Below are 25508 nucleotides of genomic sequence, written 5' to 3'. Positions count from 1 at the left end.
TTGAGAATTTACAAACACCAACTTTTCTGGTGTCCCTTGAAAATCTCCAAGACTATGGATACCTTTCCAAAAGTTTATTTGTGAACGTAACATCGTACAATGTATATGGAACTCTTTGATTGTTTTACACGATGATGCAAATGTTGGGCGCAGTGGTATTCTCTAGACACTGAAGATGCAGTTTAAAGCAATCGCACAACATCGGTATTAAAACAGTATTGTCCAAAGGCCCACACTTCGTGTATCACAACTAATAATATAAAATAACAAACCTGTGAAAATTTTGGCTCAATCGGTCATCGGAGTCGAGAGAAAGCAACGGGAAAACCCCACCCTTGTTTCCGCACGTTTCGCCGTGTCATGACATGTGTTTAAAATAAATCCGTTATTCTCGACATCGAGAATTGATATTGTTTTACTGTTTTCTCAAAAATGTAAGCCTTTCATGGAATAATATTTCACGAGAAGTATTTCACCACTACCTTCTGTAAACCCTGTAAGTAATTTGTAAATCTGTGAACTTTAAATTGTTGTTCTGTTCAGAAAGTGTCCAATATGGCTTTAAAATAAATTCAAATGTCAGAGTAAAGTTTGGCATGTTTTCAAAACTTACCAACAATTAAAAAGTTTGGTACCACAGTTGGACCAAGGATCGCGTTTTTTGTAAACAAACGTTATCTACGGGGGTTAGGGTAGCATACCTCCCCCTCGTTAATTCATATCAATGCCATGGAGTCCTTGGACTTCAAACGACAATTTATTACTGGATGATGTGAATTTAATACCCTGACATGTGTTGATGTATAATTATTATTATGAGTCCAATGTTGTGAGGTTAAAGGGGTGGGATGACTCAAATTATTGGAGCTTAAATGGGTGGTAGACTGTGGTGCAAAAAAGTAAGATTTGTAGTAAGAACTGTTAGTACTTAGTAGGTTTAAGGGAAATACATGTTAAAGGCAGTGGACACTATTGGTAATTACTCAAAATAATTATTTAAGCATAAAAACTTACTTGGTAACGAGTAACTGGGAGCTGTTGATTGTATAAAACATTGTGAGAAACGGCTCCCTCTGAAGTAACATGGTTTTCGATTTCGAGGCCTCAGAATAAGATTTTGAGGTCTTGAAATCAAGCATCTGAAAGCACACAACTTCATGCGACAAGGGTGTTTTTTTCTTCCATTATTATCTCGCAACTTCGACAACCAACTGAGCTCAAATTTTCACTGTTTGTGATTGTATGCCCACACTGTATGTTGAGATACAGCAAGTGAGAAGACTGGTCTTTACATAACCAATAGTGTCCAGTGTCTTCAACTACTCCAGCAATTCAAGTCTATTTCGAACTTTACCAGGGTTCTACCAAAGTTTTGTAAGTTTTGCCAAAGCATGTTGAACTGAAACCCAGTCTTTGGAATGTTTTCTTCTTGGTGTTGATATGTTATTGCAATTGAAGCCTGATTATATTGTCTACCTTCATCTATCCATTTATTTTGATGGACGTGCCCCGCTCATGCCGTGGCTACACAGTGGGAGGATACAAAGTGCACCTTTTTTTTTTTTTTTTTGGAAGGCCGTGATAAATTAACATGTTCATGGTGGCTGAATTTGCTGTTGTGTGCAGGCCTGCATGCTTCTTTTTTGAACGGGCGAGGGCACTAGGACATTTTCTTTATGGTAAAGGGCACCCTATGTATGAGCAAATTGTAAATTTCTACTGGAGAATGTTGAGGGCACCAAGGCAATGACCCAGCTTACAACCTACATGTACAGTGATTTCATTCAGTGGACATAGGATCGTTGTTAAAGCCATTGGACCTTTCAGTAAACAGTATTGTCCAAGGCCCACACTTCGTGTTTCACATCTGATATATAAAATAACAAACCTGTGATAATTTAGGCTCAATTGGTCATCAGGGTCTGGAGAAAATAACGGGAAAACCCACCCTTGTTTCCGCACGTTTCGCCATGTCATGACATGTGTTTACTATAAATCTGTAATTCTCGATGTCGAGAATTGATAATTGTTTTAATGTTTTCTCAAAAAGTAAAGCATTTCATCGAATAATATTTCAATGTTTACTATAAATCTGTAATTCTCGATGTCGAGAATTGATAATTGTTTTAATGTTTTCTCAAAAAGTAAAGCATTTCATCGAATAATATTTCAAGAGAAGTCTTTTACCAATTACCTTCTGTAAATCCTGTAAGTTATTTGTAAATCTGGTGAACTGTTTGTTGTTGTTCTGTTCCGAAAGTGTATCAATGGCTTTAAAGAGCAACCTTGGTTTCAGTACCACAAATGTATTATACATGTAATAATAATAATAATATAATCTACAGTACAGGAAAAATGAGTGGATCACAAAACAGATTTTGACCTTGAGGTCCCTCTTTAATTATCGGACAGTACAAGTAGACAGCCTCGCTGAATGTTCCCCCTGACTCGGAAGCAGGAGGAGGAAGGTCACATCACTGCCTCAACTCTGACTGTCCCTTATGAAAACATCAATGGTGTCTGCCTGGCCAGTAATTTAATTCCACACAGGTGTTAGTGTAGGCTTACCAGTTATATACAGGGGGGGGACTTGCGTTTGTTTCTGGGGGATAATTATGATGGACACCTCGTTAGGCCCTCGTGTGTCGGGGCTGAGTCAGGGCAAGTCAGTCATGGAGAAGGACGACCTGCTGAGTTTAGAATTGAAAGAAACGAGGGGTTAGGTGGGTATCTGTACGGGGCATATAGGCTTCAAGGGGGAAGAGACTTCCTTGCTTTTGTCGAATGAAGCGTACTTTTAAGGCAAGACTTAAAGAGACCGTGCCTCTTCCTGAAATGATGAAAAAAATGACTTGCAAAGGAACCAAGCATGTGAGAGTTTGATCCATTCTTTGGATCATGCCCCAACTTCATAGAGCTGTTTCAAGCACAAAAAGTAGCAATGCACAACAAAATGATGTTACCAGAATAAGATTACCAGCCAAAACATCTTTGGTATCATCTGTGACGGGTATTCTGCACATTGTTGCTTAGCAACGTTGCTTAGCAGAAAATCATTCCGTGAACTGCTGCTTTAGCAGAGTCTATGATACTAGGCCCATGCCATTCAGAATCGAACAAATGCGACTAAGGCAACTGCTCCCATTGCCCCTGGTCATTGCCTTGGTGCCCCTTGAAAAGTGCCAATAGAAATTAACAATTTTCTTAAAGAGGTGCCCTTTGAGAAAACGCCTTTGTGCCCTAGCCCTTTAAAAAAAACCAGCATCAGGCTTTGTATAATTTGCTACATGTATAGATGCACAAATTCTCTTGTTTCATCATACCGCAATGTACAATTGCACATGAGTGCATTCTCAACGCATGCGTGTCAAACAAAGCCAGTTTTGTTCCTCAGTGGACATAATTACACCCCCAACAGTTTCCATAGTGACAGACATACCAACACTAGCCAATTTTGATTTCTAAATCCAGGAAAATAGTACTGAGAAGATCAGTAGACCAGTTGGGGGGGGGGGGGGTCGGGGGGGGGGGGGGGGGGGACGCGGATTCCTGCTGTGATCGCTGTACATCACATCTGTCATAAATTGACGTGTGCACATTAGGCATGATGACTTGGTGAATCACAGGCTGTGCATCATATGAGATTGCCATTTGCTCTGTCTGGAGTTATTCTGATTATTGCAGCAGTTGGGATTTGGATTTTAGATGTTTGTGTTGCGTTTTTTTATGGTTTTTTTTTTTTAATGGGATTGGTCAAAGAGTTGTAAACTGTGCACACCTGATGGTTACAGATGGGTACATGTAGTATAATAATCAGGAATGAGATTGTTCAGACTTTTGGCTGAATTCAGACTTTTCATGTAAGCCTGTTGGTGAAGAAAATCAGGCAATATTTGTTTCCACAAATTTAATAAATAGATCCTGCTCTTTGGTCTACTACATTGGTCTAGTGCTTTGGGCACAAAGGGCAACAGAGGCGATTGCCTCCATGCCCCCTGGTCATTGCCTTGTTGCCATTGATGCTCTGCCAGTAGAAATTTACAATTTCCTCATCTAGGGTGCCTTCTCACAAAGAGAAATTGCCTTGGTGCCCTTGCCCTTTCTAAAACGAAGCATACACCCTATGAACATGTAGGCCTGTACAGACATGCTGATAAGAACCAATGGACTCAACGATTTAGACAGTATACTCAGTTTGCTTCAGGATGCTCTGTGTTTCTGACGCCCTTTACCATGAAGAAAATGCCTTGGTGCCCTTGCCCTTTCAAAAACTAAACATACACTCTATGAACATGTAGGCCTGTACAGACATGCTGATAAGAACCAATGGACTCAACGATTCGGACAGTATACTCGGTTTGCTTCATGATACTCTGTATATTTTCTGATGCCCTTTACCATGAAGAAAATGCCTTGGTGCCCTTGCCCTTTCAAAAACGAAACGTACATTACATGCTGATAAGAACCAATGGACTCACTGTTTCGGGCAGGATACTCTGTTTGTATCAGGATACTCTAGTTTCTGATGTCTCCTGACTCAAGTGTCTTCTGACAAGTGCAGTGATTTGCCTGCCACAAAATACACCGGAATGTACAGTGTACATGTCATACAAGGTCACCTGATCTGTAAGCAAGATACAAATGTTCTGTTAAAGCTTATGCTTGTTTGCCAAGTTAATTTGGTTTGCCAAAGCAAATGTATGACAGTCATTTAAATCAAAATGTAGAGCAGGTCGAAGGTAAATATTTGATTCTATGATGTGCGCCAGTATGTACAACAAGAAGACATCATGTAAAATACTTCAGTGCATGTGGGAACCGACAACAAATTCCAACTTCATTTTTGTTTAGTTCGATATCTAGGCCCAATTTCATAAGGCTGTTAAGCAGAAAATACTGCTCGGCAAATTTCTTTGCTAAGCAAAACTTGAGTGGGACACCAGCCACAATTTTGCAAACCAAAATTTGTCTGGTAACCTCTTTCTGAGCTAAGCATGTTTTTGGTGTTTAAAGACGTTAAGAAATTGGGCACAGGACTTACTTCTCAAAGATGTTTCAAACAAAATGTTCATATGGTGTTTTTTCTTATTTTTTTCCTGTAAACAGTGCGAATGCAGCTGGTAGTGTTGATAAACTCAGCGACACAGAAACAGAATCTGTCATCAGCTCAAGACGAGGTAAATATTTGTTGTTTATTTGTTGATATGGGTTGTGATTTGTTTATATTTTCAACAAAACAGAATGCGAGAACCAGACAAGTTTTGTGTTTACTTCAAAATGTTTGTTTATGTTTGATTTTTTTTTTGTGCAGTACAAAGGATTGTTTGCTTCGAAAATTTGATTGTGCTCAATTTGTGTGTACAATACAAAGAGTTTCAGAGAACTGGCGTAGAGTACAGGCGTGCACTATTTGATGTTATAGGTGTGCAATATGTAATGTTATTGGACAAGGAGCAGGGGTTTAGAAATTATTGTTCTTTGTCGTTTTAATTTGGTTAGGCTTTTGAGTTTTTTAGTTGAAAGGTGAGATTGTTGATTATTTTTTACTATGGTTTGTTTTAAGTCCAATGCGTTTCTGGTTTGATTTTATTTTTTACTGTAAAGGCATTGTATGGTAATTTAATTTGGATACTATAGACCATGTTGACAATATGTAGTGAGCCAGTACAAATGACTACATTTCTTTTTAAGACGCTCATTAATTATGGATTGTGTTTACCAATTGTTTAAGATGCTGCCTTTTCCTTTAAGGAGATCCAAATTATGATTTTTGTTTTGACGCAGCCACTCCGATTAAAGGAGAACTTGAGCAGAAAATTTCATTGATTGGTTTTTCTAAATATAAAGACGCTCATTAATCATGGATTGTGTTTACCGATATTTTATGGTAAGCTGGACGCAAGCTGCGCTGCCTTTAAGTACATTTTATCATGTCGGCCATCCACAGCCAGTGTATTTTTAAGTCGCGAGGAAAAATTAGAAGGGTGTCGGTTACATACCAGACTCGGCTCTCGTGCCCTGGAGAAAATCTTAAACAATTCAAACTCGGCCCATCCTTCGTAATCTGACCTATCATTACCTTGGGCGACTTCACAATTAACGCACAAAGAGACATTAAAACATGGATGGATTTTATGTCATTCGATACCAGACGGGGCACCATAGGGGAAACAAAAAAAATGAAGCGTCGAAACTAGAGTACGACATTTTTTTTTAAAAACTTCTTCTTCTGGAGATGGATGTTGGGAAGTAGCTTCACAGAGAAAGCTTTCAAAGTATCGTGTTTTGTAGGGCTGGCAGAGAGGCGGGGGAAGTGGGGCTTATTATTTTTGTACATTCTTGTTGCGTACATGTACAGTCTAGGCCTACCTGACGTATTTACTGATTGATGGAGTATACGTCTGTGCTGTAGATTCTACGGCGTATGAGATGCTTGATGGATAGAGATTATCATATTTAGCATTTTAGGATAAATCATTTTATCTTCCTGTAACCTGCCTGTCAGCTGACCAGTTGATACCATTCAATTATTCCTATTTGTACACAGCAAAACTGGCCCCTGTGAAAAGTGAAAATGCCATTTGTAGTGCTGTGTTGTACACATTCAGAGAGCTCGGCCAAGTCTTATATTACTGCTGTGGCAGAAAATATTGCTTAAAGGAACACGTTGCCTTGGACCGGTCGAGTTGGTCTTTGAAAAGCGTTTGTAACCGTTTGTTATAAAATAATAATAATAATAAGACCTAAAATGCGCACGTGTCCACCTTGCTGGGTGTTCAAGGCGCAGTAAAAACCAAAAACCAAAAACCAAAAACAGACACATCAAAGTTAGTCCTTGAAAACCTGTGACATAAGTTTTGAGAAGAGATTTGAATGTTGTGGTACAAAGACAAGATCTAAGATTAAGTAGCAGAGAGTTCCAGATGCGTGATGCATACATGTATGATTAGAGAGATATTTTAAAAGTAGAATATAATGATCCACACAAGTATCACTCAACACTGCGTGGTTTTCCTTTTACCTTGTCGAATTGATGGGTAAAACATGGTGTCCAATTTTAAAACAGGGTGTCCAAAAGACACCCAGACACCCCTCTGGCTAGCACAGTACAGTATGGGTGAACACAAATTTTGCTTTCTTTTTTAGGCTATTGCCCAAACAGAACAACAGATAGATAATTGAGGGATAAAACATGTTGTACAAATTTAAAACAGGGTGTCCAAAAGACACACAGACACCCCTCTGGCTGAACACTATGGGTGAACAGACTTTCTTTTTAGGCAATCGCCCAAACAGAACAAGTACTGATAATATGCCATTTCTGAAAAAAAACCCAGATAATTGGACTGAAAGTCTGGTTCCAAACCCCTCTTCCTAACAACAAGATGTCATCTCTCACCAGTGACCTTGCAGAGCCTGCCTAACCCTTGCAGGCATGCCATTAGTATGTACTCAAGACCTCATAGTCTTCCTCCCAAATGAATGTTTACAGATGGTAGCTCCCAAAGGGGCTGCCCTTCCCTCACCCTCCCTCATTTGTCAACATGTCTGAGAAGGATTTTTGTGTAAGCTGTCAACCTAAATCCCCCTTGTGAGATAGTGGGACAGTCCACTCCATCTTACTCCCCACCCCCACCCTCAATGGAAGGGATCCCAGGTTACCCCTGTGGGAAAAATGGAATCTTCCCGCCATTAGGAATTTCATATGATGTATCTAAAGATAATTCACAGTAACGTTTAATGATACAAAAATAAAATCCGGGTCTGATGTTCTTCAGAGTGAATCCGCTGTCCTGGAAACTATCTTAAACTTGTCAATTAGTATTAAGTGATGTCACAAATGTTTAAAGCTAAAGTATTAAGAAAGTAATTTCATCCATGAAAATGAAAAAAAAAAAAAATCACACACTTTTTCAAGTTTTTCATCAAAATATAGTTTCAGGTTTTTATGGTTATTTTTGTGTGTATTTTATAGAGAAAACTTTCACTGGCATAAAGGTACATTGTGCGTTGAAACCAAGTTCAGACTTTATACGAAATGAATCTTCTCTTATGTTTAAATTAACACAGTTCAAAAGAAATATTAAACAGGTATTTTTTCTCATTTCAATCCTGGTCTTTTAAGACAAATTGTAATCCAGTAAACATTTTGAGCTAAGCCCCCCCCCCCCCCCCCCCCGATTTTTTTTTTTATAGCTTTGGATGCAATGTTTTTGGCAGGTATGTACCTAAACACAAATTTGTTTCCATGGAATAATATGTCAATTGAAATTGTTGCATAATGTTTGTTGTCGTGGCTGATCGGGTGAAATTGGATTTGGGTTACTGGGTAAATGAGTCATACGTGGGTGTTTGTGACCGGTGGTCCCCATGAGCAATTTTAAACCGTCTCTGTGCGCTGAAAACCTAAAATGGGCCATGTGCATTAACGAACATGAAACCCAAATCATCACTACAGCTGTTAAGGTGAGGTTAGTGTCGTTGTCAGGTGGTTGGGGTCACCAGGGGTCACATAAACTGTGATTGGACGAGGATTTGCAAACGAGGTGCGAGGGAAGGTGTGTTTGGCAGTTAGCTGCAAAGTCTCACACGTTGGTTGTATGTACTGATATGTGAGCGATTAAGACACACAGATCTGAATGTAACCTGTGGAATTCTGAGAGCCCCCCCCCTCCCTCTTTAAAGACACTGGACACTATTGGCATAAAAACTTACTTGGTAACAAGCAATGGAGAGCTGTTGATAGTATAAAACATTGTGAGAACCGGTTCCCTCTGAAGTAACATAGTTTTTGAGAAAGAAGTAATTTCACACTACATGTGAGATATTTGAACTGATTTTGCTTGAAATCAAGCATCTGAAAGCACACAACTTTGTGTGACAAGGGTGTTTTTTCTTCCATTATTATCTCGCAACGTCAATGACCAATTGAGTTCAAATTTTCACATCATGTTTGTTATTTTGTGCTATAAGTTGAGATACACCAAGTGAGAATACTGGTCTTTGACAATATTACCAAAGGTGTCCAGTGCCTTTAAAGTTCCTCAGGCTGTACCCATGTTGTGATTGGTGCAGGTGTGGCTTGTTTGGATTGTTTGGATTTAAACATGGATGTTGTAGCCCCTTTCACTATTAGAGCCCCTTTCACACAAGAGCAGTTTAGCAAGGCTCCCTTGCTAAATTATAGTATGGTTCTACAATTTTACAAAATGTATCACGTGTGAAAGGAAAACAATTATTTCTTCCGACTGAAGTCTGATTTCTGTTCGTTTTGCCCTTACAGAAAAAAACCTGTTATTTCATGTATTTGTTGTAGGTCAGCCCTTGTACTCGGTCATAATTAATAATGTTCCTACTTTTTTTCATGAGGAAAAAATATCATGCCTGTAAAAAAGCTTGCTTTTGTCCTGATAGCTTTCTCAAATATTTCAGTTGCGATGTTGAGTTTTCTGACAGGTTTCTTTTCTTTTTTTCCTTTTTTGTGAGGGGGGGGGGGGGCGGTGTTTAAAAATGGTTAAATATATGATTTAGCTACTGATATTGAGCTTTTTTTCATGCTGTGTTGCGAACCAATTCTCGGCCAATTGTATGGCTATTTCTAGCTGTGGGGTATTATTTTATGAATGGGTGCATCATAGGCTGTGTTGAAAGATTAACATACAAACTCAACTGTGTTAACATAGTGGGCTGTGTACAGAGGGAGTAAGCACAGAGGATCTTACAGCAAGTCACCTTGCCTTGTCAAGGGTGTATAGCGCCCTCTGTTGGTGAACTTTCTTCATGTGTAATTGTTCTGTTTTTATGTAAACATTGCTGAATGCATTGTAAAGTGTACATTGTAAATGTACAATGGCAATGCAATGTATTTAATAATCAATTGTCGATCGACCATCCCTTAACAAAATACAAAATTTAATTTTTCTTTACAATGAAAAAAAAACCTGGCAAAACAATTTCACTGGATACTTTCAGTCTACTCGTAGCAACTTTGAAGAACATTTTTTTCAATGTTTTTTTTTTAATGTTTGCAAATTATTTAACCTATCTTTAAAGTTAGGTACGTGTAGCATTAATGAGATTTTAACAATCAATTTAAAGTCGAACAGAAAAAAAGTTTCAATTGTCATTTCGTATTTTTGAGGTTTACGACGATATTACCCAAGTTTGATGGAATTGGATCACCAGATGGTTAGGAAATTTTGGTCAAATCTGTTTGACGGATTTACATTCTATCAAACTCACAACATGTCAGATAGAATCAACATTGAAGATGTTTGTGTCTCCATGTGTTCCAATGTCATGCAATAGGATTAGGGTCCAACTTAATGGCTGTGCTTACCGCCGAATTCTATGCTTACCGGGCAAGCGCCTAATCTCTGCGCTAGCTGTGTAAGCGAAGAATGTCTTGCAACCAGGAATACGCATGCTCACAAGCAAACATTTCCCGCTAACTTGATAGTGAGTCGAGTTGTGCGTTGGTTCTCTGCTGTGCCACAAGGGTTTTCCAGATCATCCAGTTTTTCTCCCTCAGGAAAAATCTAACACTTTCGATCTCTGGCTGTGCTCCGTGGTCCTAATGTGTTGATGTGGCTGGCTGCCAAAGCACGCCCTTGCACGCTTGCTTCTCGATAACGTTGTAGCTGCGTCCTTCGCATTTCAGCTCTTAGCTGAGAGTCAGTAAGGATGATTAGCCTCCCAAATTATAATTATTTATTATTTTGTTTTATAACTTGGATTGAATAAAAGTGGTTACACAGTTAAAATTATCTTCTAACTTTGGTTGGTTGAATGGTTGAAAGCTGGTGTTAGCAAAGGTGTGTACAGTGTCTAACCTGGATTGATTAAACAGCTTAACTAGTTGATGGTGAATACACCCTCTGATTTGAATTGATATAAAGTTACATGTAACTAGTTTTTGGGGTTTATAATACAATCTTAGCAACTTGGATGAATTAACCAAAAAAATGTGTACAGTGTTTAACCTGGGTTTATTGAACAGGGTTTACTAGTTAACGACAGTTTTTATGCCTTCTGACTTGAATTGATAATGAAGTTAACTAGTTGATTTTATACACTCTTTTAGTAACTCGGATTAATTTACCAGGGTTAACTAGGATTAATCAATAACCCGTGCGTGTCCTTTTTATGAATCTTAGGGAGACATCAAAGTTGGTGGACAAATATGCCCTCTGACTTGAATTGATAACGAACTAGTTGGTTTTATACATACTATGTACACTCTTAGTAACTTGGATTAATTAACCAGGGTTAACCAGGATTAATCAATAACCTGTGCGTGTCCTTTTTATGAATCTTAGGGAGACATCAAAGTTCAAGGAGGGACAGACATCATGATGGTTGTAAGTTTTTGAAATTTTTGTTTGATTTTCCGCTTTGGGTTTTAGTTTTTCGGGGTGCAGAAAATAGACTGTAGTTTTCATTCATATTGTATGCTTTGAAATATGTTTTCACAATTTTGGGCCTGATTTTGCTTTTGTTACAGAAAAAGGGTGCTTTCCTTTAGCCTACATTTTTTTTGTACAAGACTAAAATGCAGGCCAGCTCTGTACATTTCATGAGCACAAACACTGGACTTAAACTGTAGCTTAAAAAAGGCCTTTGCAAAAACAAACAATTTGTGAGCACAAAATTTGATACTCTTCATGTTTATTGCAATGCAGTGGCTTAAAACACAGTCAAGGTAGTCAGTCCCTTGGAGTTGATAGTTAACATTTTTCATACAGGCACTCAAGGCACCAGACATGACTTTTTTCAAAACGAACATTGTGGGTCACTCTGTTATTATCTTTTCTGCTCTCATTTCCACAACATAACCACTTCATTATTATGCACACTCTATGAATATTCATTACTTCATTAACATAATCTCTTGTATAAAGCACATGCTCCATATTTACTGGTGATGGTTCTCTAACATTACTAACTACCAAAAATATACTGCGTTTTCAGCACTTATTTTATTAATTACTCTATTCTAAAAAATCACCTACAGTATGTACATTTTCTCCCATTATCCAATCATTTCTGCTCACTCATAAAACATACAGTATTCATGTTGAGGCATTTTACAGGTTTCTTGAAAGAAGTAATTTTCCACGAATTTGATTTTGAGACCTTTCATATGCTTGATTGTGAGGTATCAAAATAAAGCATCTGAAAGAAGACAACTTTGTGTGACAAGGGTGTTTTTTCTTTCATTATTATCTCGCAACTTCGACGACCAATTGAGCTCAAATTTTCACAGGTTTGTTATTTTATGCATATACATTTGTATGTTGACATACACCAAGTGAGACGACTGGTCTGTGACAATTACCAACAGTGTCCAGTGTCTTTAAAACCATTAAAAAAAAAGGTCAAACCATTTATTTTCTTGATGAGGTGAAGGTTCTCCAAACATTGACCAATCATCTTCTGCAAACAACATTTTAATTGTATGCATTCCAAAACCAAAGCGACGATTGTGTTTACAGCCATACCGGTGAAAACCAAAACCACATCCACCCCCAACCAGAACGTCAAAGGGACCCATTTTTAAAAAAGCTAACAAAACAGTCCAAGGCGACAAGTCCTTCTTAATTTTCATATCTGCATAAACAAAACAAACAGAGGCGATCCAGTATGGGACTATCAGATTTACTGTGGACCAAGAAGTGTGCCCTGCGTCGACAGATGGTCCAAAGTTCATGGGAGTGAAATGGGTGTATGATGTCACAGGAGCTGTTAAGAAATCATTAGAAAAGTGCAAGTGGAGGTGTGGGCGGGCGACTTACTGAATGTGCTTGGCTGTGTAGCCATGATAAAAATCTTTGTCTTGTTCCTTTGGTACCTTGATACTAACTATTATAACCACTTGTAGTCAAACCATAGGAGCCAGACTATTCTGGAGCAAATTCTAAGCCGTATCCAAATTGCTGGCTATGGCTGCGACTGTTACTAAGGGTATTGCTTAGGATGTCCTATATTTCAATGCATGATGACTCTAGAGCTGTAGCCGTAGCTGTAGCCACCAATTAAGACCTGCCTTATTTTGATTCTATGTCCCTGTCTTAAGAGCGGCTGTGGCTAGCCTAGTGCTGTCACTGTTACTGAGGGTGTCCATAAGGATTTCCTATATTTTAACGCATGATTACACAAAATAATTATTAGCATAAGAACTTACTTGGTAACATTTTAACAAGCAATGGAGCCCTGTTGGTAGTATACAACATTGTGAGAAACAGCTCCCTCTTAAGTAACGTAGTTTCTCACCAAAATATTTAAATCAAATTCGAGACCTCGCAGTTTGTGAGGTCTCAAATTCAAGCATCTTTTTCTTCCATTATTCTCTCGCGACTTCAACGACCAATTGAGTTCAAATGTTTTGTTATTTTATGCACATGTTGGGATACACCAAGTGAGATGATGGGTCTTTGACAATTACCAAAGGTGACCAGCCTTCGATTTCACCAAACTCTTCCTAACTTAGGATCAATCTTAGGACTCAGGACAGGTTCAGATACGTATCCAAATACGTACATGTAGGACCCATTGAACCCATTCTAAGTTAGGACGGGTTACTCGTCCTAACTGGAGTTAGGATTAATCCTAGCGTTTCTTGAAATCGGCTCTAGTGCCTTTAATCGTGCACTTTGTTCCACACCCAGTGAGCGCGATTATCAGAACAGCGGGTCTAAAACAACATGTCGGAAGGAAAGTTGCCATACCGTGTTAAGGATGGATGGAATGATAGGTGCGTCATAACTTACTCAGTCGGATAAGGCTTTCTCTTTCTGTAAATATTGTCACGCTGAGAAGGATGATGATGACCTTTGGTCTGGAGATGGGTTTTGAAGGCCTGGACACATCTTGGAGTTTGTCAAAGACCAGTCTTCTCGCTTTGATGTATCTCAACATATGTATGCATTTATAAAATAACAAACCTGTGAAAATTTGAACTCAATTGTTCATCAGAATTGCGAGATAACTATGAAAGAAAAAACACCCTTGTCACACGACATTGTGTGCTGGTCACCTTTGGTAATTGTCAAAGACCAGTATTCTCACTTGGTGTATCCAAACATGCATAAATAAACAAATGTGTGAAAATTTTGACTCAATTGGTCATCAAAGTTGCAAGAGAATAATGAAAGAAAAAACACCCATGTTCCAAATTTGTGTGCTTTCAGATGCATGAAAAATTATAAAAAGACTTCGGGCCTGAAGCCTTTTAATATTTGAGTAAGAAATTACCTCTTTCTCAAAAACTACATTACTTCAGAGGAAGCGGTTTCTCATACTATCAAACGCTCTCCATTGCATGTTACCAAGTAAGTTTTTTCGAAACGTTTAGAAACAGACATGAACAATTCAGAAGCGGAGAATTGGAAACAAATACCCTTTTTTACCGTTTTCAATAAGAATGGAAACAAAAGTTTGTCTGTAGGTACACCCCTTCTTTATTCACCTTCAAAGAAACCCATTGTTCTTGTATTCATGTTTACAAAAAGGAGATCATTTTCTGGAGGCTCCTCCCCTTACCCTATGCATTATTCATGACCAAACTGTGGGTGGCCCTCCCAAGTTTATCTGGGTGAGTTTTGTTGGGGGAAAGTAACTGAAAAGACAGTGGTGCCTTCCATTGTGTCCTTGGGTCTATGACACTGAACTGTGGTTGAACATGTGTTGAGAGGTAGGTCACCAGACCTGTCACTTTCTGGACGTGTTTGTACGGATTGAATACAGCTTGGTTGCTTTTGACACATTTTTGGTTTTGTGTCCGTTGTCCGCAGTTTTTGCGTACTGGTGACAGATTGTCTGCCTATGCCAGGCAAAGCAAACATGTTTTGTCAATCACTAAACTGGAATATGATTTCTTGAGTATGGACAAAAAGGTTGTGGTATGTGCTCTTCTTTTAATTCGACTGGCTTGGAGAGTTTTGGGGAAATGAGAGCGTCACCTTGAACCTTCACAGGGATGGATATGATGTTTGGCGTAATGTCTGTGGTGAAACCAACAGAATGGTTAAGAATTTGACATGTTTGCTTCCATCCACGGCTCAAACCTTGGTTTGGTAATGGATTTATTTATGTGGGGAAAAACCCGAGAGCCTGTGAAAAATTATCTGTTGAAGTCATCGAGTTTCTCCTCCAAAAAAGAAGAAGAAAGTTTGCGTAAAACGTCTGCGCTTTTAATGAAATGGAAAGATGGGTTTCCAAATGAGTTTGCGTCAAATCGTCAGGAGGTTCTCACTCTGTGGTTGAAATTGATGTCTTCGCAGTTTGTTAGATTTTACACCAGAATGCACTACTTGGTTTTTTATGGTCGTCAGTGTCTCAGAATCGATTTTGGATATTGCCAGCTGATTTTGGTCGTCCGCGAATTCTACAGTTATTCATTTGAGAACGCGACTTGTGTTTAAGTCAATTGAGTTTTCGTCTTTTGGCTGCCATTTTGGATCTTCAGGGAAATCAGCGTGGGATAAATAATTTGAAATATCTGCTGTTTATTCTATTTATAAATGTAGTTATTGTTATATTTTGTTCCAGGTACATGTATCTTCAAGTAAGTTTTGTGAGTAATGTTGGCCGGATTTGTTAGGAAGATTTGAACATTTTACTCAGTTGAACATTTATCGTAACAGACACTATCTCCTTGATTGTAAGATACAAATGGATGGCATATCTGACGTTCCTGCATATCATCAGCCTACAATCATAAAAGCAGTAGCGGTAGTCCGAAGTCAGTGGTTTCTATAACACGCGTTGCCATAGTAACAATCTGTATTCCAGACTTCCTCCACATCCAACGATCTCTGAAAAAGAACCTCTTAAGATTCTCCCACTCAAACGTTCGGCGGCTCAATTGCATCACCGTGGTAACCAGACAATAACACTTAAATGCGCATGAGAAGCTGATTAAAGAGACTAATGTTTAAAGCGACCATCAATGCTGCACTTAATTTTTTGGACCGTTTTTCTTTCTTTCTTTCTTTCTTTCTCCACCAAATTTTTGCGGTTGCCACGGTAACGAGTTCAAGGAGAGGCTAATTTTTATACATGTATCAGGAAGCAGAATCCGTGATTAATGTTCCACGATGCACTTGAATCATAGATATTCTCGTATTTGCAGTTTATCTGATTTTGAAAGCTGATTTGTTAACCGATGTTTACACTGCATGGTAGTTGCATATTAAATTTGAAATCAGGAATAGAACAATTTTCTTTAACTTTGTATAATATCCCTATGATACACTGCAAAACCGCAGAGATCATAAAAATGCTACCACCATTTGAAAAAAAATTCTACAGGCTAGTTCAATCGTATGATATACATTTATATAGGATTAAAACAATCAAACTGTTCCTAAAACCAAAGGTACACAGTAGGCCTATACGCTCCTTTAACAGCAGTGGACACTATTGGTAATTACTCAAAACAATTATTAGCACAAAACTTTACTTGGTAACAAGTAATGGGGAGAGGTTGGTAGTAGAAACGGCTCCCTCTCCAGTTTTCGAGAAAGAAGTAATTTTCCGTGAATTTTATTGCGAGACCTCAGATTTAGAATTTGAGGTCTCGAAATCAAGCATCTGAAAGCACACAACAAATCTTCAAGTGACACAGTGTTTTTTTTCTTTCATTATTATCTCGCAACTTGGACGACCAATTGAGCTCAAATTTTCACAGGTTTGTTATTTTATGCATATGTTGAGATACACCAAGTGAGAAGACTAGTCTTTGATAATTACCAATAGTGTCCAGGGTCTTTAAAGGCACCGGACACATTGGATATTTTTCTATGACCAGTGAATCTCACTGTTACCCAACACATAAAGTAACAAAAGTGTGATAGTTTTTACTTAATTGGTACTTGAAATTGCAAGAGAATGCCTAATAAACGACTTCAGGACTGAGGTATTTTAACACTCAAAAACAACGTTTCTTCAGAGGGAGCCGGATCTCACAATGATTCGTACTAGCAATATCTCTCCATTGCCTAGTACAAAGTACGTTTTTATGCTGCCATAATTTTGAGTAATTACCAATAGTGTCCTGTGCCTTTCAAATTCAATTTTTTTCTTCTCTGTTTTTTTGTTGCGATGAGTACAATTAGATTTAGGAAATGTTGTATGTAAAGGCAGATGTATCAGGGTGACAACTCTGGATGTTTCATGCTGTGCGTAGAATGTCCGTCATTATTCACATTTGCCGCACCATTTGGCCAGAAGAGATGAATTAAAGAACCCTCAGACAAGCACACAACTCCATGAACCTTACTGCAGACAATGTCCTTAAGGATGTTAAGCCATTGTGTGGGAAAGTTTCTCATCTGGTGTAATCGGGCTCTGTGGTTATTGTTTGGCCCTATTGTTTGGCGCAACCTTGGAACACAATACCTTAAGGACCACAGGCATGTTGCCAATAGCCTGGCCCACAAAGGTAAACATCAATAATTGACATGTGATGGGTCATCATTAAGAGTTCTGTTGAAGAGAAGAGTAGAATTACTACTTCTCTCTTTGTGATATTTCCGAGGGGGGGGGGGCGGTTACGACCTTGGACAATTCTGGAACTAATGCAAAAAACTAAGAGCGACCTTTTGTTGTTGTTTTTTCAATGTTTCTCACTTCATATCCCTGATTTTGAATGAAGATTTTTTCACAGGTTGGTTTTATTTAGACATACCTGTATAAAAAATATATTTATTATATATCGAAATGGTTAAAAAAACCTGAGGAACATGTGTATACTTTGCGTTTAAGGGTTGTTTTCAATTTAATGTTCCTCTCTGGAATTATGGCCCTCAGACTGCCCTCGGCTCATTACGACCATTGGCCATTGGGAAAATGCACTTTATAAATGCTTGTATTTCTATTATTACTTGTTCCCTGCGTGGTTCAAAGAACTCGAAGCTCGGAAACACAACTCGCTCTATTTTACAGAATACAACGACTAGGTGACTTGTTGTTATATATGATACTGTAATCCAGCACTGTACTGTGTCATATCTCAGCCTGCAATCTTCATCTAGCATTCTTTACCACCCCAAGGTGCTATCACAGAGGCAGGGGCTATCTGTGAAGCAAATAGGAAGTCATGGAGTCGGAAATATCTTTCAGAGTTTTTCCCTCCCTATCAGTTTTAGCGAAGGGCGAAACGACGGTGTTACTCGCGTTACACCGACTAACCGCAGGAATCCTGGGCTTTCTTGATTGGTTTTGATGATGTGATACGCAGTGGTGGATTATTTTCAAGAGCTAATTTTCAACATGTCAGGTCACAGAAATTATTTTATTTTTGAAGGAAGCTTTCTAATTCCTGTTGTCGGTTTGGTGTGCGTAAACAAGCATAGTTGCTCGCAAGAGTAGGCGGAGGCGAAAGTTTGTCCAGCTGTAGTGATGGTTTTGTTTTCAAGATAATTTGTATTTGCTTGTTGTCGCATTTGATGCGAATTCAAGATGCTTGCCTACCAGTGTCTTTGTAGCCACCCCCCCCCCCTCAAAGTGGCAAATAACACCCCAAAACAAACCAACAAAACTGAACAAACATTGAATCAAAATATAACAACAAGCAGAACAGAAAATGACCTGTGAAATTAAAATTAAAAATAGGATAGGGGTTTGAAAGAGATTTTAAAATATTGAAGCAAAATGGTTGCAAGCAAACTTCAGCTTCATATAGGTAATTTTTTCAAAAGTTGTATACATATTTTATGATTTTCTTTTTTAAAAATACCTGAAACCCACTTCGAATCTGATGACGTAGTTGTTGCTTTGAAAGCTCATAATGCAGATATTTTTTATCAGTTTGTCAGTTAAGTGCTACAATTTGTTTCCTTTCTGTAATGCAATTTTAAAAGCTTGACGTTCAAACCTTTTTGCTAAGAAGAGAAGGTTGTTCTCAAAACCAGTCACTTATAAATCTCCTAAAAACTGCTAACCCTAGATCTGAACGCAATAAAACACCCCAAATACTCTGCCCATGTAATAGTTTCAGAGCTATTTTTTTTCCCCGGGACTTGAATTTCCTGTGAGGTAAACCTTTCACCATTTGCATCGATGTCAACTGTGGCCTCGCTAAGTGAAGCCCAGTTGAAGGAAGGGACATTTTAGCTGTTAACTGTTAACACTATCCCGCTAAGTGACATATTTATAGGGTAAATGGGACATGCCATAAAAAAAAAGTTCAAGAATATATTTTACTGTTGTAGTCTATCTATAGAAACTGAAGAATGCATTCAAGAGTAAATAAAACTGCGGAGATCTTGGAAACCAATCAGGTTTTGTAAATGTTGAAGTGACATTTTTATTTTCTCGGAAATAACTTCTTAGTTTTTGGCAAGAAGATTTTATGTGTTTAACATCACTTTGGTTCAAATTCAAATTGCAATCTGAGTAATGTTTTGGTGTGTACCTCTTTTCATGTGTGCTGTGAAAAGTAACAGTTGATGAAAAAGGTCTAGGGCGGGCTACAACTTGGCCAATTAGGAAGTTATTTCAAAGCCTCTCTCTATAGTTGATGATGATTTGAACAAGTCTTGAGTAGTTGGGAATTGTATCAAATGTTTGTTTTGTATGAGGAGTAGATAATTTTTAGAATGATCTTTCTTTTTAAATCTCTGTGTTAAATTTGTGTTCAAGCTTCGTCATTTTCAACAACGGGTTTAGGGTACCAGTGAAATGTAGTGTCTTGCATGATAAATTACTCTAGAGTACCAGGGAAATCAGAACTTTACGCTAGGGCTCATCCATTGATATTTATATCCACTGAAATTTTTGATAAAATTCCAGTCTCTGGCCCTTGAGATGTAAAACATAAATTATTTTAACCCTAGCAGAGACTTCATCAAAGTCTTAAATTCCACGTAAAACTTGAAAGGTTCGAGAGTGTTTTCATATCTTGTTTAGTCTGCATCATTTGTCCCTGCACATGTTTACATTGTATTTATGTACAACGCCTAAAATAATCATTTCACATAATGAGATTTTAATCACATGACCAGAAGCTAACCAATCAGGAGGCTCATTTGCCATACTGTAGGGCACGCAGGACCATGTCTCCATCGGTCCCAAAACTCATTTGTCACATGACAGCAGGAGGTAGGGGGCGCCCCACCATGAGGCTAATGGCCAGCATTACTGGTGGTTAAGGATTGCTGGGTTTGGAGTTGGCATGGGAGCTTTAGACCAAGGGTTGGAGCATCTGTTGATGAGGTTTTCAGGGCGTGTGGGTTTTTTTAAGCGATGATCTGGCGGCCTGATGCTTGGTAATTGAAAGGGCGAGGGCCAACACGACATATTCTATTTGATAAAGGGCACCTTTTTAAGAAAATGTAAAATTTCTGTTGGAAAATTGCAAGGGGCACCGAAACAATGCCCAGGGCAGCAGGCCTGCATGCTGGAACATCAACACAAAATTAAACCCAAACAAAAAGTAGTGCTTTCTTAAAAGTTACAGATAGAATCCAGTTTATATTGCACATCAAATAGGCAGAGATGTAATGGATTTTATTTAGGTTGATGAGATCGTAGAACTTCGAAGGATTTGTTGTGTTTTTCAAATATTTTTAATTTTCTGTTGTGGCCTTTAACTGTGCTTGCCAATACTGCACCACCTTGTAACTCTGTCCAGAGGCATGTGATAGGATACTTTACGGTACAGTCATTGGTCAGTGGGCGTGACAAGCCTAAAAGACACGTAATAATTTAATTCTTAGATCACTTGTCACATATTCAGTTCCCATTTATGAAACCATAATCCAGACATCTGCTAGGGTCAGTGTTTGTGCAGCGAAAACCCCCTTGTGTGAGTGTGGCGCTGAGAGAAACTTAGCTCGGACATCTTTCAACTCCTAGTTATGTTTTTTTATCGGTCACGTGTTGCATATTTTCTTTACCTCTCAACAGAAATCAAAACTTTGCCATCTGTTTTCGTCAATATTTAGATGAACTTTTGGTCCTGTGTTTAACCAAAGGAGGCCATGTTTTGTTTTGGGGGTTAGGCTGAGATTGTGGAGCCCTAAGTGTGTCTGAAATTGGAGCAATTGTTTTACCTGATCAGGGGTGGATTTCACAGAGTGTTTTAAGGAGACTAGTCTTATCTCGATTAGGATGAGTTTATACTCGTCCTAACTGTGGACTAGCCTTAAGTTTGTAATAACTCATAAAAATCCTAGAACGAGACCTAAGTTCGGACTATCTGAACCTGGTTCTAACTTAGGACTAGCCTTAAGTTTTTTCAATAACTCCTAAAGAGTCCTAGAACTATTCCTAAGTTAGTACTATCTGAACCTCGTCCTAACTTAGGACTAGCCTTAGGTTTTGTATTAACTCCTAAAGAGTCCTAGAACTAGTCCTAGAACTAGTCCTAAGTTAGGACTATCTGGACCTGGTTCTAACTTAGGACTAGCCTTAGGTTTTGTATTAACTCCTAAAGAGTCATGGAACTAGTCCCAAGTTAGTACTATCTGAACCTCGTCCTAACTTAGGACTAGCCTTAGGTTTTGTATTAACTCCTAAAGAGTCCTAGAACTAGTCCTAGAACTAGTCATAAGTTAGGACTATCTGGACCTGGTTCTAACTTAGGACTATCCTTAAGTTTTTTATTAACTCCTAAAGAGTCATGGAACTAGTCCTAAGTTAGTACTACTGAAACCAGTAACTTAGGACTAGCCTTAGGTTTTGTATTAACTCCTAAAGAGTCATGGAACTAGTCCCAAGTTAGTACTATCTGAACCTCGTCCTAACTAGGACTAGCCTTAGGTTTTGTATTAACTCCTAAAGAGTCCTAGAACTAGTCCTAGAACTAGTCCTAAGTTAGGACTATCTGGACCTGGTTCTAACTTAGGACTATCCTTAAGTTTTTTATTAACTCCTAAAGAGTCATGGAACTAGTCCTAAGTTAGTACTATCTGAACCTCGTCCTAACTTAGGACTATCCTAAGTTTTTTATTAACTCCTAAAGAGTCATGGAACTAGTCCTAAGTTAGTACTATCTGAACCTCGTCCTAACTTAGGACTAGCCTAAAGTTTTTTATTAACTCATAAAGAGTCCTACAACTAGTCCTAAGTTCGGACTATGTACCTGAACCTCGTCCTAACTTACATTTAGGTAGGACTAGCCTCAAGTTTTTTCTATTTCCTAAAGAGTTCTAGGACTAGTCCTAAGTTAGGACTATCTTTGTGAAATCTTCCCCAGGTGTTCTCGCAATATTTTGTTGTTGCCAGGGTCGTCTGTTTAAACTTTTTATTATTATTTACCCTTGGTTGGGATTATCTGTTTTTGCTACTGCGCTGTTGTCAGTGGTGCTCAGCAACAGCCCGGGTCACATGTTTCATATTTTTTGTTTCCGTCTAGAAAAAGAAAACCAAAACTGTGTCATCGGTTCTGTCAATATTTGAAAAGCCTGACCTCTTTGTAGTGAAACGTGACGCTCTTTTCACGGGTTTGATCAGCAGTTTCTGTAAAATTATTTCATCTTGCGTCGTCAGTCGTCAGTCGGGATGTCTTCCCCCCAAGGGGTTTTTGAAGAACCATAACTAAACTAGAGTTTTCTGTCAACATTAGTATAGCAGACGCCTGTAGAGAAACAACACGTGTGTGATAGTCTCCACTGGTGTTGTATGTACACAGTCATGGACCACAGTGTATACACAGAACATTGCTGATGTGAAGTGAGGAGCAGCTTAAAAGAAACAATCTTGATCTGAAACATCAATTTGCAACGACCCCTCTAACGCCCCGGCCTGACCTAAGGGTGTTCTGAAGGAGATAAGCAAGTACTCATTATAGATTTAAGACGCACTTTGGATGCGTTGAAGCAGGTCTCTTGTTGGTGAGTTTCAACTGGGGGATAAAGCAGGGATTCTAAAGCAGTCATCCGTGGGGTCTGAATATAGATGTCAACGAGAGTTTTCAAGAGTACACCTTTCTTTGGATTGAGAACACCTGCCTGGTGGAAATATTTGTTTTCCCATCAAAATAAGAATGAGAATTATTGTCTCTGTGTAAGACCATAGACTGGGCAGATGGTCCTTTTAGTTAGTTGGCAAAGTCCATATCTAGGGATTTCAATGCTGGTGCTGCATCTGAGACTTAAAGTTCCAGCAATCACTGTATCAGTTTTTTGGCAAACAGGTTTTATCAGATGAGTGGAAAGAAACTGCAGATTGATTCTTTTTAATTATCTCAACCAAACAGAGTAATCCTATAAGTTGGCGTCGTCGACAAGGTCTGTGGATTTGTTCCCATCTGTAGTAGCAGATAAAAAAACAGCAAGGAACAGTGCAGTATGAAGAATTAGAGGTGTTTGTTTAACGACACTGATACCCATACTAAGTACCTGTGATGATTTGGATTAATTGTTGTTTAATAGTCATTCAATGGATCATTATTGGAGCAGATTCAACGATGCAAACAACCAGAAAAATGCTGTGAGTTTTTTTGCGTTCTGTCCAGCTACACATATTGTTCCTTGCTCAACTCTGTGTAGACTTTCAACATCCACCGTCAAAAGCAAAATTTTAGTCGGCGTCTGACAATCCTGAACAGTTATATGTAAGCAAATGACTCTGGGTGCCGTACTGATGGGGAACGCGGAGATAAAGTCGCCTGGGTGCTTCTGCCTTCCCTCTATACTCTTCACCCGTTCAACAAAATGCCATCCGCGGAGGGCGGATCTGAGCTACCAGAAGTCGGCCGTCGAGTTGTACATTCATGCAAATTGCTGTCGAAGTATGTAATATTGAGTAAAAAAAAAAGTTATAATCATTGTTCAATGATTATTTCTGGACTTTTTTCACAAAAAAAGGTATCAATTATTGTTATTATTATTATGAAGTATTATTTTACTCCAATACTTTGTAGTTTTTCCTTTCTTTTGTAACACTCGCCACAACTTCAAAAATAACTCACCCAAATAATTAATACAATGTAGGTGAATTGTGAACTTTTTAACTACTGAATTGATGTGGAAATTATGAGGCAAATGTAAAGTTATTAATTTTTCTGTTTTTTCCCCTTATACACCGATGTATGAAGCACTGTATACTCAGTACTTTCCCGAGTCCTGTGAAAAATAATCACAGGCATTTTACTCGGGTGGGATTCGAACCCACGACTTTGGCAATTCTAGAGCAGTGTCATACCAACTAGACCACCGAGATTGCCCGGTAGCTAGAGGCAGTTCGAATCCTATGTTTTAGCAGCGGGTACTGCAAATGATTTTTTTTAAAATATTTTGTAAAGTTTCCAATGTGACCGAGTATCCTGCTAGATTATTATTATTATTTTTTTTTTAAACAAAGCTTACATTGTCTATATAACCTTTGTATTGTCTATACAACTCCATTGTATGTACAATGTAACTGTCACTACATGTATACCCAATATTAATTTATCCCTGATGCAAATGTAACATCTATTAAATGTATACCCAAACCTAGCATTCATGTTTTCATTTTCTACTGTCATCCATACAAAGGCACTGGACACTGTTGGTAATTACTCTAAAATAATTCGTAGCGAGCAATGTGGAGTTCTGTTGATAGCTTTAACGTTTTGAGAAGTGAAATGGCTCCCTTTGAAGTAACATAGTTTTTGAGAAAGAGGTAATTTCTTAGTCAAACATCAAATCTGAAGCCCTTTTTAGGCATCTGAAAGCACACAAATTTGTGCAATGGGTGTTTTTATCTTTCATTATTCTCTTGCAATTTTGATGACCAATTGAGTCAAAATGTTCACAGATTTACTATTTGATGCATGTTGAGATACACCAAGTGTTATCAATAGGTGCCTATTGAAAAGCTTTAAAGACAGTGGACACTACTTGTAATTGTCAAAGACCAGTCTTCGCTGTTGGTGTATCTCAACATATGCACAAAATAACAAACCTGTGAATATTCGAGCTCAATTGGTCGTCATAGTTTCGAAATAATAATGAAAGAAAAAACACCCTTGTCACACGAAGTTGTGTGCTTTCCATATGCTTGATTTTGAGACCTCAAATTCTAAATATGAGGTCTCAAAATCAAATTCGTGGAAAATAACCTCTTTCTCAAAAACTACGTTAGTTCAGATGGAGCCGTTTCTCACAATGTTTTATACTATCATCCTCTCCCCATTACTCGTTACCAAGTAAGGTTTTATGCTAAATAACTATTTTGAGAAATTACCAATAGTGTCCACTGCCTCTAAAAGCCAAACAGTTTTAAACAGCCTTCTTTCATCCTGCCTGTTCCACCCTGACCCCATGGCATACCAAAGGGCTTACTGCAGACACAGCAGGGTTGAGTTATCCATGTAAATAATCAAACACGATCATTCCCTAACACCATCACTCACCACATCCGACAGGGTGGGCATCCTGTGCCTAATTTCATAGAGCTACTCAAAAGTAGCTAAGCACAAAACAATTGTGCTTACCAGAATAATTTTTACCAGCCAAAATACAACGCCACTGTACAATTTATGACTGGTGTCCTGCCTCTTTTTGCTAAGCAGTAAC

The 25508-nt window shown here is 38.4% G+C and overlaps 1 protein-coding gene across 2 annotated transcripts in view; it reads left to right on the top strand.

The window, feature by feature from the left end:
- Positions 1–25508, top strand: part of LOC117302203 (segment polarity protein dishevelled homolog DVL-3-like) — a 54142-nt gene that overhangs the window by 16320 nt on the left and 12314 nt on the right. Inside the window, exons 4-5 of one of the 2 annotated variants that reach the window (XM_033786020.1) lie at positions 5107–5177; positions 11319–11360. In XM_033786020.1, the coding sequence (XP_033641911.1) occupies positions 5107–5177; positions 11319–11360 (113 nt within the window). The remainder of the gene's footprint in view (positions 1–5106; positions 5178–11318; positions 11361–25508) is intronic. The other variant, XM_033786021.1, reaches the window with a different exon arrangement.

Source organism: Asterias rubens, chromosome 18 (genome assembly GCF_902459465.1).
Source record: "Asterias rubens chromosome 18, eAstRub1.3, whole genome shotgun sequence".
Classification (NCBI taxonomy): domain Eukaryota; kingdom Metazoa; phylum Echinodermata; class Asteroidea; order Forcipulatida; family Asteriidae; genus Asterias; species Asterias rubens.
Note: the sequence above shows the minus strand (reverse complement) of the source record. Positions and strands in the feature narration are given on the sequence as shown.